Source organism: Harmonia axyridis, chromosome 1, assembly GCF_914767665.1.
Source record: "Harmonia axyridis chromosome 1, icHarAxyr1.1, whole genome shotgun sequence".
Classification (NCBI taxonomy): domain Eukaryota; kingdom Metazoa; phylum Arthropoda; class Insecta; order Coleoptera; family Coccinellidae; genus Harmonia; species Harmonia axyridis.
The window spans coordinates 62561836-62582502 of NC_059501.1; the positions used below are offsets into that span (position 1 = coordinate 62561836).

At 34.5% G+C, this 20667-nt stretch overlaps 2 protein-coding genes across 3 annotated transcripts in view; one reads left to right on the forward strand and one right to left on the reverse strand.

Annotated features, from left to right (window-relative positions):
• LOC123671246 (UDP-glycosyltransferase UGT5-like) overlaps positions 1-9568 on the forward strand; it is a 28219-nt gene extending 18651 nt beyond the window's left edge. For both annotated transcript variants that reach the window (XM_045604989.1, XM_045604988.1), the window contains exons 2-4: positions 4261-5052; positions 8961-9180; positions 9236-9568. In XM_045604989.1, the coding sequence (XP_045460945.1) occupies positions 4311-5052; positions 8961-9180; positions 9236-9548 (1275 nt within the window). In that variant the 5' untranslated portion in view covers positions 4261-4310 and the 3' untranslated portion in view covers positions 9549-9568. The remainder of the gene's footprint in view (positions 1-4260; positions 5053-8960; positions 9181-9235) is intronic.
• A 345-nt stretch (positions 9569-9913) lies between these two features.
• The window catches only part of LOC123671245 (unc-112-related protein-like), a 39899-nt gene continuing 29145 nt past the window's right edge, over positions 9914-20667 (reverse strand). The window contains exons 2-9 of the mRNA XM_045604987.1: positions 19280-19782; positions 16570-16763; positions 16224-16434; positions 15978-16168; positions 11457-11694; positions 11136-11348; positions 10882-11080; positions 9914-10773 (exon numbers count right to left, since the gene is read on the reverse strand). Of these exons, the coding sequence (XP_045460943.1) occupies positions 10535-10773; positions 10882-11080; positions 11136-11348; positions 11457-11694; positions 15978-16168; positions 16224-16434; positions 16570-16763; positions 19280-19782 (1988 nt within the window). The 3' untranslated portion in view covers positions 9914-10534. The remainder of the gene's footprint in view (positions 10774-10881; positions 11081-11135; positions 11349-11456; positions 11695-15977; positions 16169-16223; positions 16435-16569; positions 16764-19279; positions 19783-20667) is intronic.

Here is a 20667-nt window from a genome sequence, read left to right on the forward strand (position 1 = left end):
GTTGGCAAAATTTAAGAAGAAAGGAAAAGACAAAAAAGACCAAACGAATTATCGATTCATGAGCCTATTATCGGTAATTAGTAAAGTGGTAGAGAAATTAATCCACAGAAGACTGTCAAATTTCGTAGAAGAAAAGAAAATAATTCCAGATCACCAGTTTGGGTTTCGTAAAGATCATTCAACTATTCATCAACTGGTACGACTAACGGAAAATATTAAGGAGCAAATGAACCTCTCTACAGATACCGGTGCAATTTTTTTGGATATAGAAAAGGCATTTGATAAAATGTGACATCGGGGTCTGATATACAAAATGAATTTGATGAAATATACAATCAAACTTACGAGATTGATACAATGGTACCCGGAAAATAGAAAATTTAGGGTGGATATCGATAGTACCTGGTCAACACAACGATTAGAGAAATAGAAGCCGGAGTTCCACAAGGATCGGTGATAGGACCGCTGCTGTTCAACTTATACATGGCAGACATACCGAAAATGAATAGATGCAAGATAGCCCAGTTTGCAGATGACACTGCCATTTAGTATCACAGTAGAATACGGAAAACAATCACTAGGCAGTTACAGATGGATCTAGATAAACTGATGGAATACTTCAAAAAATGGAGATTCAAAGTGAATACATCGAAAACAGTTGCAATCTACTTCGGAGGAACAACAGTAAAGAAACAGAAAGCAGGAAACGTCAAAACAGAAAATCAGACGATAAAATGAAAAAAATGAAGCAAAATATCTGGGAGTAATACTAGAAGAAAGAATGAATTTTAACAAACAGATAGAAGAAAACAGATCAAAGGCAAGGCAATTGCACGGGAGACTGTACCCGCTGCTCAACCCTAAAAGCAAACTTTCTTTAGAAAACAAGCTGAAGATAATAAAAATAGTACAATACGAAAGACAATAATTAGGATCAGTTGCAAAGTACGCTAAATTCAGTAATCAAAACAGCGGTTGGCGCCCCTTGGTATAGAACCAACCAACGAATCAAAGAAGAACTGAAAATTGAAACTATTGAGGAAATAGTCAACAAACAAATAAAGAAGACAATAGAGACGCTGAAAGAGCACGAGACTAAGGAATTAAGAAAGATACTACAAATCAAAATAAGAACGACATATAAGAGGAAATACTTCTTTCAAAGAACTAAATAGAAGAAAAAAGTGATATGAAGTAGGGAGGAAAGTCTCCCGATCAGACAACAGTAGAAAATAGGAGGAATCAAATTAGAAGCGTAGGGAATGTAAATTCTGGACCTTAAACAAAAAGAAGATCTGAGCAAAATTTAATATACTGTAGACAATGCATAGTCGCGTCGTTTCTTAATTCGGCAATGTGAACATGCCACCAATATCTTGAGATTTATCGCCTTTGAATTTTTTTGCTTGGTTCTGCAAAGGTCCGTGTTTATGCGGATAATCCTCAGTCTATTGACGTTTTGAAAACCAACATCCGCCAAGTTATTGCTGAGATATTTCCCGAAATATGCCGGCGAGTCATCAAAGAAGACCTCACAAGGATCGAGTCATTCACGAGATCACGCGGAAATTATTTTGAAATGATGTTGTAATCCACACATAAGAGCAAGGTCCAAGCATTTTTTTGAAATAAAATTTGATCGTTATTCTACATGAAAATTTACGTTTTCTGTCGGGACCATAAAATGGAGAGTATTTTTGAATAACTAATATAATGAATATCTATGAATAACTATATATGTATACCTGTATAAATAGGGGAGAGTGGGGCAAAGTGCGTCTTTCGCAATATCTTCCTTGGCCGGCAATATATCCAACAAAAATGAATACAGTTCATGAGTGAATCCATTACCTCGTGGTGTCAATGAAAAACTTTATGAAAAATAGTGAAACTTAAGTAGGTATGGAGATTTATCGTGATACAACTTATGTCTTGTTATATTTCAGGTGAATTAAACAAGGATTTTCATAATTTATAGGGAAATCCTAATTATTCATAGAATACATGATATAACATCAAACTCATGTTATTAGACTTGATATTCAGAACGTCGCAAACATAAGCGTACCTTGCACAACATTAATTTCACTTCTTAGTGAAATTGCGGCAAGTGAGTCTCGAGTACTAAAATGATCACAAATTCATCCTATAAAGACTATCTCAAAGAAAAAGCAAAAACAGCGAGAATATAAGCAGTCATAAGGACTTTTAGAATGCTAGTTCTTTGAATGAAAAAGAGGAAAAGAGAATAAACTCTGAGACTAAAATAAAAATAATTGGAAAACCACCAACAATATCAGATGAAGATAAAACAGAGCTGTATCTAGGGCGTGGCAAAGGTGGCTCTTACCATGGGCACAAGGACTTCAGGGGCGCCAAAAATTAAACAAAAAACAAAATATTGGACCACCAGGCGAAATAATTCGAAAGATCACAGCTCGGTTTTCATGTATACAAACGCCTTACAGCGAGCAATGCCGAGGAATCTGAAAATATTTGAAATATTGCTATAGTCTAAGATCCCGATATAAAACGACCTTCACCGAGATGCTTATTTGATAAAACGTATTTTATATTTAATTCAACATGTCAATAAATATATCACATATGGGTTGCCTAACAAATTTTAGTCCAGAGTAGGTTTAATTAATAATAAAAAAAAATATTTTTTTCGAACATTTCACCGGTTTGCTCATTAGATAAATTCTATACCAATCGAAAGTATGAAGCCCATAGAATGTGCAAACGTTAGGTTGCCTATTTTTTTCCGGTCACAACTCTCGGGTTGCCAGGTATAAACAGGTCAATCTATTCTAGCATTTTGCAACGGTCTGACTATTTAATCAAAATGAATAAAATTAAAGATTATTTCATTATGAACACGGTGGTATAGGGTTGCCTGCGAAAAATCAGTCCAGAATCCCGGTTGTCGAATTTTAAAAAGTTAAATATTGCTGCAAGTGAACGGCTTCTTTTTCTTTGGTACAATTTTATAACGATCAGTTTTTTAGATCTTCAGGTGTTATGTCTTCATATGTATATGAAATGTATTTTAATGTTTTCAATAAAAATAATTTAATATACACGGTGTTCATAAATTGTTGCGGAAAAAAATAAAAATAAACTTGTTTTGAGCCCCTTCCCGCTTAGTAACAGTTCCTAAAGACGGCGCCTGAAAAGTAGTTTTGAATTTTTTCTTGAAAACCAAAAAATTCCCAAAAATGATATCAAGCTGACATTTTGAGGGGGCGAGAAGGCATTCATAAAATTTGTTGGTGGTGTTCCTCTATGATTTCCACTCAAACTTTTTTCGCAATAACTTTTTCTGTATTCATATTTTACAATAAGAAAATAAATTTTGGATAGACTGATCCATTCTTAACAAATAAGGTCTCGTGTAATTTTTTGCTAAAATTCACTGTTTTTGAGAGAAGGAAATACAGATAATACGCCTGTGTAGAGTTGTAGAGGTTGGAATTATTTTCGGCCTCAAATTTTTTCAATAGGCGCATGTCAAACGATATTCTTATTGAGATTTTTCATTCGTACAAATATAAAATAATTATGACAAAAAAAACAATAATAAACTATTCACAAATTGAAAACTACTTTTCGAGCGCCATATTCGGGGGCAGTCTCAAAAAAAAGTTTATATGAAAGACACACCCTAACAAGGAATCGCACCCTCGGAATTTTTTCGCAATTATTCATATACACTCTGTATAATATTGTGTATTATTTTAAAACTTTAACGTTAATTTATTACTTAAATTATGAAAAAAAGACTACAAAAAAATATAATCGATAAAAAAATCTTATAAAATGGGGGGCGCTGTCTAATATATTGCCACAGGCGCAATAGTACCTAGATACGGCTCTGGAAAAAACACAATATATGTGTATCAATAGGTATAGCGCCTCGATGAACGAAAACTAGAAGGACTCCACGAAAAAAAAACTTCAAATGTCAAATGCCCCACGATATGAGGCAAGTGAGGCATTTGAAGTTTTTTTTTTCAAATCAGAAACTCTCACCTAAGAATTATTATTTTGTGTGTTTTGTGTATTGAATAAGTATCTAAAAATGTGTCTCAATCAACAAACATTGTTTTATTCGAATTTTTGAGGAAGTTATACCTCGTTAAACCTTAAGGTGTATCAGTTGCCCCACCCTCCCCTAATATACCTATAATGAATGAAATTTTTTATTTATTTAATTACTAGATGGCTCATGAATGTTGAATGATCTATTTTTTTCAGATACACTTTTCAAAGCTACGAGGGAGGACAATCATAATACACTTTATGCCATGCACAGAATTTATAATAATTCCAAGAGTATAATTCCAAAAGTTTTCGGAGATTCTCAAGTTCAACAACTACTCAATGAAACCTTCGACTTGGTAATTATTGAAGAGGTGTTTGTGGATGCTCTGAAGGTATTTGCATGGCATTTCAAAGCTCATCTCATAGTTTTTCATCCACATAGATCCAACTTTTGGGTCAATGACAATATGGGTAATCCCTGTTTGCCGGCTTATATATCAGAATACCCTTCAACCTTCGGAGTCGCTAAGAACTTCATCGAAAGGGTAGAAAATGTGATGCTATATGTTCTTCAGGTTGTATTCAAAGAATTTGTTTATCTCAAGGAACATAGTGAGATATCACAAAAATATTTTCCTTCTTCTCCTCAGCTATCAGATATAGTTTACAACACCTCTTTAGCCTTTATGAATTCTGATATCTCCATTCATCAATCTGTACCTACTCTACCTAATATGATAGATATTGGAGGTTTTCATATAAAAAATCCCAAGCCTTTGCCTATTGATGTTCTCAAATTCTGCAACAATTCAACAAAGGGTGTAGTTTTCATCGATATGGATTTTGTAACTAGTAGTTATATGCATGAAAATATTCGTAATTCGATGATGAATGTGCTTTCTAAATTACATTATAACGTTTTGTGGATATGGGATGAAATGAATTTTCCGAATAAACCATCAAATTTAATGCTTCAATATACACTTCCACTGGGAGATGTGCTAGGTAAATGAATATTCATTTTATACAAATTATATTTTTTTATTCGTTCAATATAATGAAAACATATAAATATACTATACACGAAAGAAACGTAATATTTCATCTCTTAATAACTGTTTCAGTTCAATAATATAAAATAAACAAAGATTATTAAGTAACAAAAAAACGCAAGGACGTAGAAATGGGGGAGAGGAGTACTAAGGGTAAAAACCCCCTAAGATTTTCAAAATATAAAATTGCAGAATTCTCGCAAAAACGAAGAACGAAAATTTTTCCATAAAATGAACCAATAATCATTTTAGCGAGCATTTTACTTTCTTTCGAAATCCACACAGCAGTGAAAAATCGGACCCTGCTTTTACGGTTCATGAGTGTATTATCGCTTTCGAGATGAGTACTTTTATTGCACTACGAGCACGTCTTTGTCCGAGGTTAATTATTTTCCTTTATCTAACCGGCTTGTCGGCCCTTATATGCCATCTGTGATTTTTACATTTGTCATCGGTATACACTTACCCGAATTTTGTCGTTTTTTTTTGTATCATTCTCGTCACAAAATTTCAATACTGTAGTTATCAAAGAACTGAACTGAGTAATTCGTCTAGAAAATTTTTCTGGGATGTCAAGACTCCTTACTAAGAGTATTTCGATTTCCTCACGACAGCCAAAAATGTTGCTGATGTATTGTACAATTTATTGTGTTTCATTCGAATTGAAATTTATTTGTGAAGACATCAGTTTTGAATTGAATATATCTACACGGTGCTCCTAAATTAGACATACAAATGAAAATGACATATTTCTCGGATCATTTCAAGAATAAAGTCCTATATAACATGAGTCCCCAAACACTTTGTTTTTAAGATACAAGTGTTAAAGTTCAAGTTTTTTCTCATAGAACCTTTCCTTCACAAGATATTTGATTTGAATTGGCCATACTCCAATTTGAAGTTTTCATTATATGATATGCTAATTTTGATTGCAAATCTACAAGATGATTTTTTTTTTCTGGAAGGGTGCCCGTTTCATTCCTCCAGAACTATTTTTTTGTGAACCACTGGTAGTTTAGAAAAATATAAAAAGAACTGGTTCAGTAAGTACTACACTTCTTGGTTTGATGTAGTTTTGTAGTATGTGCTATCGATTTCGAGAAAAAAATTCGAAACATTCGAAAATTCAAAAAATTCTCTCTAGTAATCCTCAGGAAAATCCAAATTATTATAAACATCCAGTTAGTATAAGCTACACCAAAACTTAAAATTAATTTCTTCATTACAATGAAGAAATTTATTTTAAGTTTTGGTACTTCTTCACCCATTCTGTAGCGAAGATTAATAAAGATTTGATAAACTGATATAGGTAAGCATCACTAAAAAGTACGACACACTAGAAACATCCTGTATCTCGAAAACAAAGCATTTGCGGGCCAAGGATGAATCTCTCATTTTCCACCATAACTCTTATTTAGGAACACCCAGTAAGAACAACCGAATTGGTATAAAAAAAAATATTTCGAGTAATTTTTGACTTCGTTATCAAACTTCTTTTTCTCACATTACAAATATGGGTAAACTTATTCGTCAAACATTTTTTTTCGATTACAAATTCCAAATACAATTTTAGGAGAAAATGTATTCATAAATTATTATGTTTGAAATCACCTCCACCAATCCTCATACAAGCAAGTACTTATTTCTTCATTTGTTGCTTAAAACGCCTGAAATTTAGTCTCAATCTTCTCTTAGCTTCGTCTATTCTAACAGTGTGTTAGATACGGACTTCTCGCTGGCCACGAAAGTAATCCAAAATTATATTCAAATCAATCAAATCTGGTCAACGTAGAAAAAATTGACGAAAAATTAACTAAGGTGAGAAATATTTAAAAAAACACAAGAACTCAAATATCTCGGAAACTGTTGATTTTCGGTTCACTAAATATGGCTCAAAAGACCGCAAATCATACTTACACCTCTTTCAAGGTTCACGTCTAATTTGGAAACACCCTGTATACATATGTATACTTTTTCATAGAAATTATATTTTTTGTATAATACATATAGGGTCAGTTCAGATGATCGCGCGTAAACGCGCGATCCACAAACCTCGCGAATAAAAATACAGAGGAGTCATACCATAATATAAGGAATTCCTTATACTATGGTCATACAAATTTTCATATTATGGTCGCGCGACATTGCGCGTATGACTCCTCTGTATTTTTACCCTATGTCCTACGTGAGCGACTAATGTTACGACGCGAGCGACGCCAATTTTATGTACTACGCGAGCGATGTGAGCAGCGCGACTTTTTTTGTGCTACGTTGAAATCTACAAACGCGACACGACGCGACATAAATATAGTAGGGTTGGGATTGTGCATTGCGGAAGATCAGTCCGTTGTCATACGCTTGTAGAGAATCAGTTATAATGAGGTGGTCAAGAAAACGTAAATTATTCATATGTGAAAATGTGGCTTTAAAAATGCTAATTGTAAGACGCAGAAAAATGGGAAGATAGAGAAATCCAACAAATAAAATTTTGTTGGAACGAATGAATTTTGGAGAGTTTCACCACTTATATAAACAATTAAGGACTTCTCTAAATTTATTCCACAGTTATCGTAGATTGCTTCCTACAACATTTGACTATATAGTGAACATTTGACTATATAGAAACAGTCAAAAAAAATCTAAGAAATACGTTAACCTTTACTGAATAGAAATATTTTTTTCAATCTGCATGGATACATATTACATATAAATAAGATTTATTTATTACTCATTGATATATTAACCTCAACTATATTTATTTCCTTCAAATGGATATTTCTTCAGCATCATTAATATAAGTTATGCGTAAATAAATGAAGTGTAATAATAAATGATGGTTATTGGTGGGATTTCAAATAAATTATTTATTTCCATGAAACTAATATTTGTTTGACCATAGATCCAATAAATGATTCATTAACTATAATGCATTTTCGATAATATCAAATAAACACTTCTCTCAGTGTATATAATACTATAGTTAATTCGTCAATCTTACTTGTTTCACCCAGTTCATCGGCAATTCTACTCTATTCTCTATCCACCAACAGTCGATTATGATATCTATCAGTCTTGTCCCAGAGTATACTGGAATTTCTAACAGCCAGTATTAAAACTTCGTTTAAATCATTCATTGTAGAGCGGTCATCATCAAGAACTACTGAAGTTCGCGCGAATTCCACTTGGAAATATCAAATAATTTGATCGCCGATAGAGCGCGAAACAGTTTTACGACCGATACGACTGCGCTATTATATTCCAAGGTTTGATATATCGCGTTTGGTCGCGTCGCTCTAATCGCTCGCAATAATTCGCTCACGTAGGACACAGCGTTAGTCGCGCGGTTTGTGGATCGCGCGTTTACGCGCGATCATCTGAACTCACGAGATCTATTTTTTTGTCATATTTTGAGTGTGTATTGGATGTTCCAAATTCATTGTCTACCTAGGAGATCTCAGAATCCCTTTAAGCTAGAAAAAAATGAGTTGCAGATTTTCCGGCCCTATTTTTAGAGAATTAATTTGGTGAAAACCGCAACCTCAAAGTCAACCGTTTTCAAGCTATAAGGGAAAATTGGAAAATGGCGTGAAATGAAAAGTTATCATAACTTGTTTTTTTTTTGTGAACTTCAGATAATTAAAATATTCAATGGCCACCAAGGCCTCCGAATTCAACACCCTTAGATTTTTTCTAATGTTGTTCTTCAAATGTGACTAAAGGAAAAAATCTAACGAAGTTGAATCTGGAGACCTTGGTGGCCACCGAATATTTAATTAATATTATTATTATATTTATTTAAAATACTAATCTGATCGTCAATCTTGTCTGATGAAAATCTTAATGTGTTTTCTATACCTCTAGCTCATCCAAATATCAAGCTCTTCATCCATTTGGGGAATATGAAAGATATTATAGAAAGTGTATTCTATGGCGTTCCCCAATTATTAATTCCAGTTTTAGATGATCAATTATATGATACAGCTCAAGCCCAATACTATGGATATGCCAAACTATTGCCTTATTCGAAACTGAATGAAAAGAGTTTTCACTCAGCTGTAGAAGAGATTTTGAATAATACCAAGTAAGACTATCTGAAATTTTTTAAAGAATACATTAACTTGGAATGCTTATTTCAGATACACTGAGGAAAGTCAGAGGAGATCAAAGATTCTCAAGGAAAAACCAATTTCATCAAAGAAAATAGTAGCATTTTGGATTGACAATGTTCTAAGGACAAATGGAGCTTCTTATATGAGAGCAAGTTCCCTCGATTATCCCTGGTATCAGTTATATTTGATTGATGTTTTGGGAATGTTTTTTGGAATTATATTGATAGTAATTCTCTTGTTGAAGATGGTTATAAACTTCATCTGCAGAATTTGTTGCAGGTGTAAAAGAAAAAAAGATGTAAATAGAAGTGCTTATTCTTTAACAAGTATAGCAGAATAAAAAATTGTGTTTTCTTAAGAGAAAGAATTTATTGAGTGTGACTGACATTAATGATCTTTGTTCATATTCCTAATTTAGTATTTGTGAAATGAATATGACCATTTATTACTATTGTTAATGGAAATGATTAGCGAAATTGAAGAAGAGATAAGATTAATGAGATGAATAATAGCTTCAGTCATGACAATTTCTTTTTTTCCCATGTTCGCAATCATAGCAGAACTAGAAAAATATCTCATAATTGTATAAACAATGAAAATTTTTCTTGTTTGTAGAAGTAGTGAAACAGTTGAAGAGGAAGCAAATTTTGAAAGTTACCAAAATAGAATTTAAATTTTGAACAGGGAGAAAATAAAACAATCTAGTAAATGTTATTTTTTGCTTCTATATTTTTATACAATCATCAATTTATTTATCAATATAATAAATCTTAGTAAAAATATATATTGTCTCTAACAGTACTTCATATACTGTCAAAATTAAGGTAAAAGCAAAAAATGCGAAAATCTTTCGCTAAATAAATATGTTATCTCAGATATTCAATGTTATGATTATCTAAAGCTTTAGGTTTTTTTCAATGATTAAGTTAAATATACATTTAGAATTGAAACTGATGAAAAATTAACAGGTGAATGTTCAATAATCATTCGATAATATCAACATTATGAAAGTACAAACTATGCAACTCAATAAAAGATTGTGATGGATAACAAATGCTGATAAAATTCAAAGACAAATACATAAACATTAACGAATAAAAGACATTGAAAAATATCATCATATATGACTAATAACAAAGTTAAATCTTCAAAACTTAGGTCATATTGAAATAGTTATTGCCCAAAGAATTCAATTTCATATCATTTGCTATTCAATTAATTTTTCGGATTCTTCCACTTATCGATTCAACCAACAACTTCGAAAAGAATTGACTTGTTCACATAGAATATCATCAGTTTCTCAAATCAACAGAATTTCAAAGACCTTTATGACCAGCCACCTGTTAGTTTGTGGAACAATTCTTCATTTAGTGTTTGACTTGCTTCTTTACTCCTTGTAGATAAAAATATATAACCTCCAATAAATTCATGTACTACTTTACAGTCAGCTGATAAGCAACTAAAAACAATGCTTCCCTCTTCAAATTGTATCATCATGTGCTTTACTTCCCAATTGACATTCCATGCTTTCATAGTGTTGTATCTCCATGTCTTCAAGTGATCTCCTAAAAGGGTATTATGGAGATTATTAGTTGAGAAAAATAAATGATGTGAATCAATAAAATCAATTCAAATTGAAAAACATTAATTACTCCACATAAAACTACTGTTACCTGTATTGAGATCCATTTTCATTATTCTGTGATGAGTGATTCCAAGTAATTCTTCCTTTTTACTATCCATAAACTTGACCACAAAGAGCGTAATTCCGTAATCTGGCAAATTTTGCCAAGCTCTTATGTAATTTAATTTTGCTTCAATCAATGGCAAATTCTTAACATTTGCATGGGCTTCAACAATTCTGTGCAATAGCTGAAAGAAGAATTTTTGAAATTACAATGAAGAGAGTTTACTTCTAGATGCTTACCTTTCCTTTCAGTTTTTTGAGGTATTTTGGAGCAATGTAATCTTCTACTTGAATGTTGAGGGAGTTTGGATTCAGAGCTGGACTATCGGTAGGTTTTTGCATCTGGAGGAAATCCAAGATTGTTTTCTTTTCAGCCTCATATGAACTATCTGCTAGAGAGCGCCCTTTAGATGCCAATTTACAACAAGCCATCCACTTTGCATACTGTTGCTCCTATAAGCAATTACGAAAATAATATATTGGATATTCAGGTAAGATCCGCTTCTCTTGATTTATATAGCCATTAAGAAGAGTAAAAATTTAATTGAAATCGATACTTACATTTTCACACCTAATATACATTTCGCTCATCCCTTCAGAACTTGCAACTTCTAATTTTATTCCGTACTTTTGTTGGCTTATGTTGACATCAGGAGTGACTTCACAACCTCTCAAATTTATAGTGTGCGCGGGACTAGTCCTATGAATCATTTCTTCCTTAGATTTGTGCAAGTACAAATGGAGATCTCTGCATGTAAACCAATATTTTTTGTATCCTTTCAAGGTAAAACGCTTTGGCCTGGAATAAAAAAATGTCTATTAGTGGCGATTGCAACACGAACAACAAAAATTCTTAATAATTATTTACTTAGACATAAGACATAACGCTCTGAACGAGATGAAATTTTCCTGTCTTATCAATTTTATGGTGTAGATTAGTTATCCGAAGTTATTAGACTAGGATCGCCTCTAGTTGAAAAAAAATTACACTAAGGTCACTTCACTTAATTCCTCTTATTTTAGGTTTAGTTGAAGGGTATTCTTCTAAATTAAATAAATATCAAGTTTTTCGGTTTTTTTGGATATATAAATGTTGGAAAATGAGTGAAATATCAATAATATTAACTATTGGTCGAATACCCTTCAAATAAACCAAAAATCAATAGTTTATCTGAGGAATTTTGTGAAGTGGCTTTGGTGAAAATTTGTTTATTTATTTATTTTTCTTTTTTTTTTGATAAATTAGAGAAGATCGGATTTTGTTGACTTAGGATTCCTAATCTACACCCAAAAATTGGTTAGTCTGGAAAATGTCATTTCTTTCAGATCGTTATGTCTTAAAGTAAATAATAATCGGTAATCTTTAAGAATTGCTTATACAATACCTACATATTTTCCAGAAGAAAATGTTTGGACCAAATTTCATGCAAATAGTTTTTATAGTACGGTTTTTTTATTCTACACATTCCAAAACGTAAACTGCGAAAATTTCAGGGGGGTGGGAAATTGAATTTTTTGTATGAAATAATCGCGAAGAAAAAATTTAACTGCCCGCGATTGAGGAGTATGATGCGCTATATCTAATGATTTTGAATATTAGGTGTAAAAAGGAATCCATTATTTCTCCAAAAGATTATCTGTATCGCTTTGTCCGATCGGGATCCACTGGATGGCGTTAGAAAGACTCCGTACTACAAAAGCTTTTCTGACAGTTTTGTCGGGATGGGAATACCGGTTACTCACCAGTCGCGTTACATTCGCGACCGCTCCAAAATACCGCGATTTTGTAACTGTGGTTACAGGCAACAAAACCGTAGGCGATTGCAACTAAGTTGAGTACCAGCGACGGAGGAAAGAAGGAAACGAGACCGTTGGGATACCTAGACTATTTGTGGACTGTCCTGTTGAATGATAATTCATTGTTCATTGAGTTTCTACGTTATTCTAAAAGAACGTATGCAAGCATAATAAAACCATAAAAATTGTTTGGTGGCTCAGAATAACAACAGAGGTTAGAATCTTCGAAGGGCACCTCATTAAAAACAGATGGTATAAACTCCAGTGGAAATATACCATGCTCGGGTAATCTAGGTATTACGTGAAATAAATTATATCAATGTGTCTTGCTGAAGACGTGGTATTCAACGTAAAACCTTAATGAGGTATCCATATTTACCAAACCTCGTTCAAATATCCCAAACCGTTTCGATGTTATAATTCGAAGTCTGGTGCCGGTACACCGTAACTATCGTTACTTTGGAACCGGTTACATTACGTTTGTGGAACGCGCGACTACGTTACTCAAAAATACCGTTCCAAAATCGCGGTATTGAAATACCGTCCCATCCCTACAGTTTTGTGATTAGTTGACTCAGTTTAGTTTCAGTGTCCGAACCGGTTCCACTAGATAGCGGTAGAAAGATGAGATTCCGTACTACAAAAACTTATGACAGTTTTGTGATTAGTTGAGTTAGTTAAGTTTGAACGCGCGTCAAATATGGACACTAGCAAAGAGGAAATACGCTATATTTTACAGATTTTCTTCGATAAACGCGAAAATGCACAAAAACCCGTTTGGAATCATTTGTATAACGATGGTCTTCACTGCTATAATCCTAAGCGCACAAAATAATGGGCATATCCCGTCGACGGCCAAACCGAATATTCACGGTTCCAAGGTCATACTCAGTATTTGCTGGCACCAGCTCGGCGTAGTGTATTATGAGTTGTCAAAACCGATTGAAACAATCACAGGCGATCGTTATCGAACGCAATTAATGCGTTTGAGCCGAGCGTTGGAGGACAAACGGCCGCCAATACGACGAGAGACATTATAAAGTGATTTCACAGCATGGCAATGCTCGACCCCATGTTGCGAAAGTGGTCAAGAGATGCTTGGAAACGTTGAAATGGGAAGTCCTACCCCACCCGCCGAATTCTCCAGATGTTGCTCCCTCGGCATATCACTTGTATCAAACAATGACAAAAGGCCTGGCTGACCAGCACTTCCAGTCTTATAAAGAAGTAAAAAATTGGCTCGATTCGTGGATGGCTTCAAAAGATGACCAGTTTTTTCAACGCAGGATTCGTACGCTGTCCGGAAGATGAGAGAAAGTAGTGGCCAGCGCTGGAGAATACTTTGAAGCATAAACATATAACCAGTTTTTTACAATAAAGCCTAGAATTTCGTAAAAAACGGCGGAAGCAAAGTTGTACTTCCAAATGATAGGAAAGCTTGGCGCATCATTTCAGTGACGACAGCCTCTGATTAGGGAGAAATTCTTTCGCGTAATAGTCACCGATTAGCATTTTTGTAAAATTTGCGTACGTACAACGAGCGATTAGTATAGGGTTGCCATACGTCCCGGTACGCCAGGACATATCCCGGTTTGGACCACTGAGTCCCCTTGTCCCGGTCAGTTATTGAATTGTCCCGGTCAATAATTTGACCGTTATGAAATTCAGATTTTCTCACATTGAGTACGTGAGAAAAAATTTCTTTTTATGGAATCTGAACGAATTCCAGTATCATAAAGCTGAGAAGCTGTTACTGTTGCTCAAACATAATTTTTCAGAAACTGAAGCATTGAAAATAAAATGAGACACATAGCCAAATGAATTGTCTTATACAACCGCTTTATTTTGTATTAAATTCTAAGAGGATCTTAATATTTCCATATAAAATATTTTTCGCTGTCAGCGCGGATAACACAAATACTTACTTTGAAGTAAAAAGGCGAGTTTTTTTTTAATTAAAAGAGATTTTTGTCCAAAGAAATCGAAGCTATCGGTTGTCCAGCGCACATACTCCAAAATACTGCTTCCACTTCCGCCGATATGATGTCAATATCTGTGCAGTCTATTGGTCTTAAAATTTTCAAATATTTTTCGATATTTTCTGTAAGCGTCGAACGATGAAAGGTTTTCATGAGTATGCAGAAACAACTTACAGCAATGCACTTTCTTTTTCTAGAATTATTTGGCTTTCACTACTTCTAGCTATTGAACGCTTGCTGAAGCTATGGGTGCCATTGAAAAAAAATTTCGTAGCTGAAAAAAGGGCCTTAAGAGCTATAACCGACTTTTTAATGACACTTCAATAGAACTTCGTACTCTATTTCTACACAGTCAAGCATTTCTCATTGACGAACCATTTGAAAGGATTGAGAAATCATTAATTACTCAAACTAAAAATTAATTGAGAATATACTAAGAAAGAGTTCAATGGAAGATTATTAAATAAATATTTTGGGAACCAAACAAGTCAAGTCTATAACAAACTAAAGAATGAATGAATGCAATAAGTTAAATTTGACAATGAAGATAGCGATTTTTCACAACATCCGATATCTCAAATATAGTGGACAATGACAAAATTCGATATCTTTTCATGAACGGTTTCGAATGATGAAATGAAGTACAAGGAACTGTTGGATATTTGAATGAGAAATTTTTACGCTTGAAGATTCCGTTTATGAAGAATTTATGTACCTATTTCAATTCTTTTATTAACGCAGAAATGTCAGATGTGGGGCAAAATGTGCCAGTATATTTTCGCAATGATCATGTGTAACGGATGTTTCCTTTTCTATAAGATATTAGGAGTGGTAAGAACGAAAGGCATCAAGTGCAGTAAGCACAGTGGGGAGTATATGTAAGACAAAAAATACTTAAAAAAGCCACAAGTCCTGAAACACTATAAATGGGCAAAGAGAAATGGCACCGAGGGTCAAGCCTCAAAAAAAAAGGTTACCTACCTACTTGTTTATTGTTGCGATTTTATGTAGTTTTTATTGCTATTTGAAATTGTTTTTGTTCTTTATAAATTATTTCAGTGAATATGTCTGATTGGGGAATGTGTTATAATTCAACAACCAAGTGAAAAAAGTTAATAATCCTAGAAACCACGGATTTTTATTGAATGAATACCTCTCAGATGCGGTTTGAATTTTTTTAGTGGTATTTTAACCTATTTCTATGCCACTTGTGACTTGTCCCGGTCGATGTTCCAACATTTATGGCAACCCTAGATTAGTACCCTAGAAACGATCCATAGGAGATTTCAATATTTCTTACACTTACTTTAAAAATCTTAATTCATCATGTAGTTCAGGCACTTGGGTAATATCATTTGCATTATTGCTAATTGCTGCTCCTTCAAGCGTGGTTTCCAATTCAGTAAGGGCAGCATCTATGTCATCTTCACCAGGTGTAATAACACTTCCATTATCACTGTTTGGCTGGGGTTGGTTCACTTGTCGGTTGATTTGTAGCTAAAATCAATTCAATTAAAAACCGAAATCAGGAGCAAACAAACTGCCATCTCACCTGCAAAGCAGCGAACATCAACATTTCCTCTTCGGTACAATCGATTTCTTCATTGAGAAGTTGCCATTTTGCTTGTTCATAGATCTGATTTATTCTAACGGCATCATATTTTGGATTTAAATCATAAAAGTCATAGAATTTGAATCTAAGGCATAAGAATCCAAATTCTTGAATTCCTTGTTCCATTATCGATAACGAAGAATCTAACCACCTAAAAAACAAGTACAAAAGAAATTAGGGTTTTTGTAGTTTCGGCAAAAGTGTTTTTTTTTATGTAAGTAAAGAGAACAACAATATGATTGAAAGCTAATAAAATCAAATTAGAAAGTTCAGCATAGATACTTACGCTACATTCATTCGAGCCTTTTCAACCAGAGATTTAGGCCTGACAAGGGATTTTCTGACCTCGCTGCTGATTGAGGTTGGACTTTGGGCAAGGGAACTGTCGAAGGTGCTATTCAGAAATTCCGAACTATCACTGTTATTCAAGTATGAACCATTCATACTGTTGAACATGTCCGGTTTCCATCCCATTGTCCCCTTGAAGAAATATATATTTTTTTTAATTATGCTTTAGTTTTTGACTCTTAACTTAATTTATATTTTTGACATTATTTTTTAGATCTATGGGCTAGGTATAGTTATTTATAATACAAGTGCAGAAGGCATTGATATTCTTCCACGAGTTCAAAATTCAAAAACGAGCCACGAAGTGGCGAGTTTTTGAATGAACGAGTGGTAGAATGAGCCTTCTGTACGAGTATTATACATTATTTTCTCTAATTCATTGCATTTTCATTGAAATTAATGAAATATTTCGATAAATATCATTTAGTGATTTTTGCATTGAAAAATGTTGGTTGGCAGAACTAATTCCTTTAAGGCAAATTGATGAATTTGACAGATAGAGCCGTGGCGGAAAGTTCGGAGTACCAACATAGAATAATAAAATGTAACCATGAAAACTGTGCGTTTCTGATATATTCTCGCACGATTTTGTTCTACAAGATGTGGAAGAATGAACGGAATAACCACAGAATTAGAGAAAATCTAAACCAGGTTTGGGCAACCTATGGCTCGCGAATAGAAAATTCGTGGCCAAATGTTTTGTACACGATCTACCCCTTGATTTGGCTGGCTTAGTATGGGTAAAATGCTGGAGAAATTATATGAACTGAGAGAGGAAGTGAAAGCTTTCATGGAAATGAAAGGCAAACTAGATATGGTCCAGCCTTTGGATTACCTAAGTTAGCATTTTTGCTCATGTGCTATTCACTTATGTCAAGTCCTTCCAAAGCAAACTTCGGTTGTGGGTAAATAACATTCTTAAAAAAAACACGTCTCCTATCCTGGCTGCTCATAAAAAATTCGAAGAAAAAAATTCCCTAGCACCTATCGTTGTCGAAACGGCGTTGAACTCAAATAGAAAGTCCGTGAATAGGTGTGTGAAATATAGTTGCCTTCATCGTCAATAAGAAAATCAGTAAGTGTGAGAAATCATACGAAGCCATGAATGATATTAATATTGACATCTACCCCAAACTCGCAACGGGCAATATGCAATAAGGAACATTATTGGCAGTATGTATTTCACATTCGTTTGTATCGCAACTCGTACACCGAAGCAACGTGATATTGTTATCGCCAGTGTAGAGATGCCTGAGGTTCATTGCCTATTGCTAGTTGCTTATTGATCCTGTGTGTAAGCATACAAAAACTACAATCAACGAGTTGAAAGGTCAATCAAAGTTCTATGAAACTCGTTGTTAGTCTATTGAAGTCTCGAAATACATATTTCACTTCTGTTAAATAATGCAAATTATTTATTAGGTGTACAACTTTGCTTCCGCCGTTTTGCAATAGATGTCTGTCGTGGTAAGTGGTAGTCGAAATAAATAGATCGTAGATGTCTTACAATGAGCTTAGGTATTTGTAAACATAACGCCATCGAAATATTAGTCGATTTGTGTCTGCATCATAAAGTTATTCTCGATTGAACATGCCAATTTGAGAGCATCGAATGCTCTCAAATACCTATGGTCAGGCTGTGAAAGAACGTGCTGAGAGTGGTTTCAACGTCGAAGAAGAGGAAAGGTTTTCAAAGATGCAGAATTGGAGGCATTACTCGATCAAAACTCGTGTCAAACGCAACAAGAATTGGGAGTGACGCAATAAGCCATATTAAAACGCCTGAAAGTCATGGAAATGATTCAGAAACAAAGAAATTTGGTGCCGTACGGGTTGAAGCCGAGAGACGCTGAACGGCGTTTGTTTGCTTGTGAACAACTGCTTGCAAGGCAAAGACAAAAGGGAAATCTGCATCGCATTGTGACTGGAGACGAACAATGGGTTCATTACGATAATCCCAAGCGTAGAAAATAATGAAGATATCTCGGCCATGCTTCCACGTCGACGGCCAAACCGAATATCCACGGTTTCAAGGTCATGCACAGTATTTAGTGGGACCAGATCGGCATAATGTATTATGAGTTGTTAAAACCGACTGAAACAATCACAGGCGATCGTTATCGAAAGCAATAAATGCGTTTGAGCCGAGCATTGAAAGACAAACGGTCGTTGTATCCAACGACAGACATGATAAAGTGATTTTACAGCATGACAATGCTCGACCCTATACCATCTGTCGTATTCTCCAGACGTTGCTTTCTCGAACTATCGATTGTTTTGATGAATGATACACTGCCTGGCTGACCAGCACTTCCGGTCTTATGAAGAAAATTGGATCGATTCTTGGATCACTTCAAAAGATGACCAGTTTTTTCAGAAAGATGGGAGAAAGTAGTAGCCAGCGATGGACAATATTTTGAATCATAAATGTATAACCAGTTTTTTACATTAAAAAAAAAACAGAAGATCTACATGCCAGAAGGCTCACCAAGCCACAACGACCCCAGTTCAAATAATAATAAAATAACCAGTTTTTCACAATGAAGCCTAGAATTTCAGAAAAAACGGCGGAAGCAAAATTGTACGCCTCTGTATTTCTCCGCGAATGTAATTTTGAAGCGGTGTTTTTCAACAAAATCCAATCTTACATTTCCAGAAGGACTGTTGATAGGCGTGGACGACTGTACTCCTCTGTTCGGCGTTACCGGAGCGCACAGAAAAGGCGGTTTGTCCAAACTTCCTGTACTTCCCCCGGGACTACTGCTCGCAATAAATGTGTTAGTATCCGGCGCCAGGTGGTGTCCGTTTTTCTGCACGCCATTTTCCAACTTCTTCTTCGGCCACTCTTTATAATTGCATTTCAAATGGTGTGATTCCACTGGTTTACAAAATGACAGTTCTTCGGGGTGTCTGATGCCGAGATCTTTGCACAACTGTACCACTGTTCTGAATACTTTCACGGAAAAGTCGACTTTAACGTCTAGTGTCCTCAGATCGGGCAGTTGTACACGGAGATTCTTGTGCATGGGGGTGAAATGAAGGTAGGCATCTGCTTGCACTCCACACTGGTCGAGTGTTAGACGCGTTTTCGTCAGCCATCTGTTTTGATCCGGCCACCAGAGGGCGTGGTCAGACCAGTCGATTGAGATTTCTGAAAAAGAAAAATGATTTATTAAAACCGAAAGCACAACAATATTACAATGAGTGTATAAAGAAGTAAGAAATATGGAAAAGAGTAATAATAATAATAAATGTATTTGTGGCCATCGACCTGAGACCTTCAGCCATGGAAATAGTATATTATTCAACGAGCGGTAATGTAGGTCATAACTCACGTAGATGAAGTTTGCAGCACGAGCCGCAGGCTCGTGCTGTAATTCATCAAGTGAGTTATGACCATTACCGCAAGTTGAATACTATACTTTATCTACGACTATATCAATAAGTACTAAGAAAAAAATACATACTTAGAATATAGACAGAAGGAACGGGAAATAAACATATGTGCCCGATTCCGACTACAAGAGAGATGGAAACTAGCTTCGGATAGCTCGAATCCAGTACAGAGTACAGAAATAGAATTATATTGAAAACCCTTAATAGTTGCCTATAAAAATGCATTAAAATATACCAAAAAACATTCCCTGTAAACGACGACGTAATGACCTTACTGCTACAAACTCTTTTATATTTTTTTCGGGCAAGTAATTCTGTATGGTTACATTAGCTGTTTGTGTTTTGGAAATGTATACCTATATAATATTTCATCTTCACTATCTGAATTAATCGTTTTCGGCGAAACATTCACAATAATTAGATATCAACTTAATTTGAAGACGTCAAAATTATTAAAGTGACATTTCCTCGGACATTCCTCCCCTCAATAACAATAATGGAATGTTCCCTTTCGGCCAATCGAATAGAAGCAGAGAAGTATAGAAGCACAGATCCAAATTTTCCGATTTATTATAGTGAGTTATAGTAGTGAGTTATTATAACTCACGATGTTTGTTAATAGATACTATTAATTGCTCAA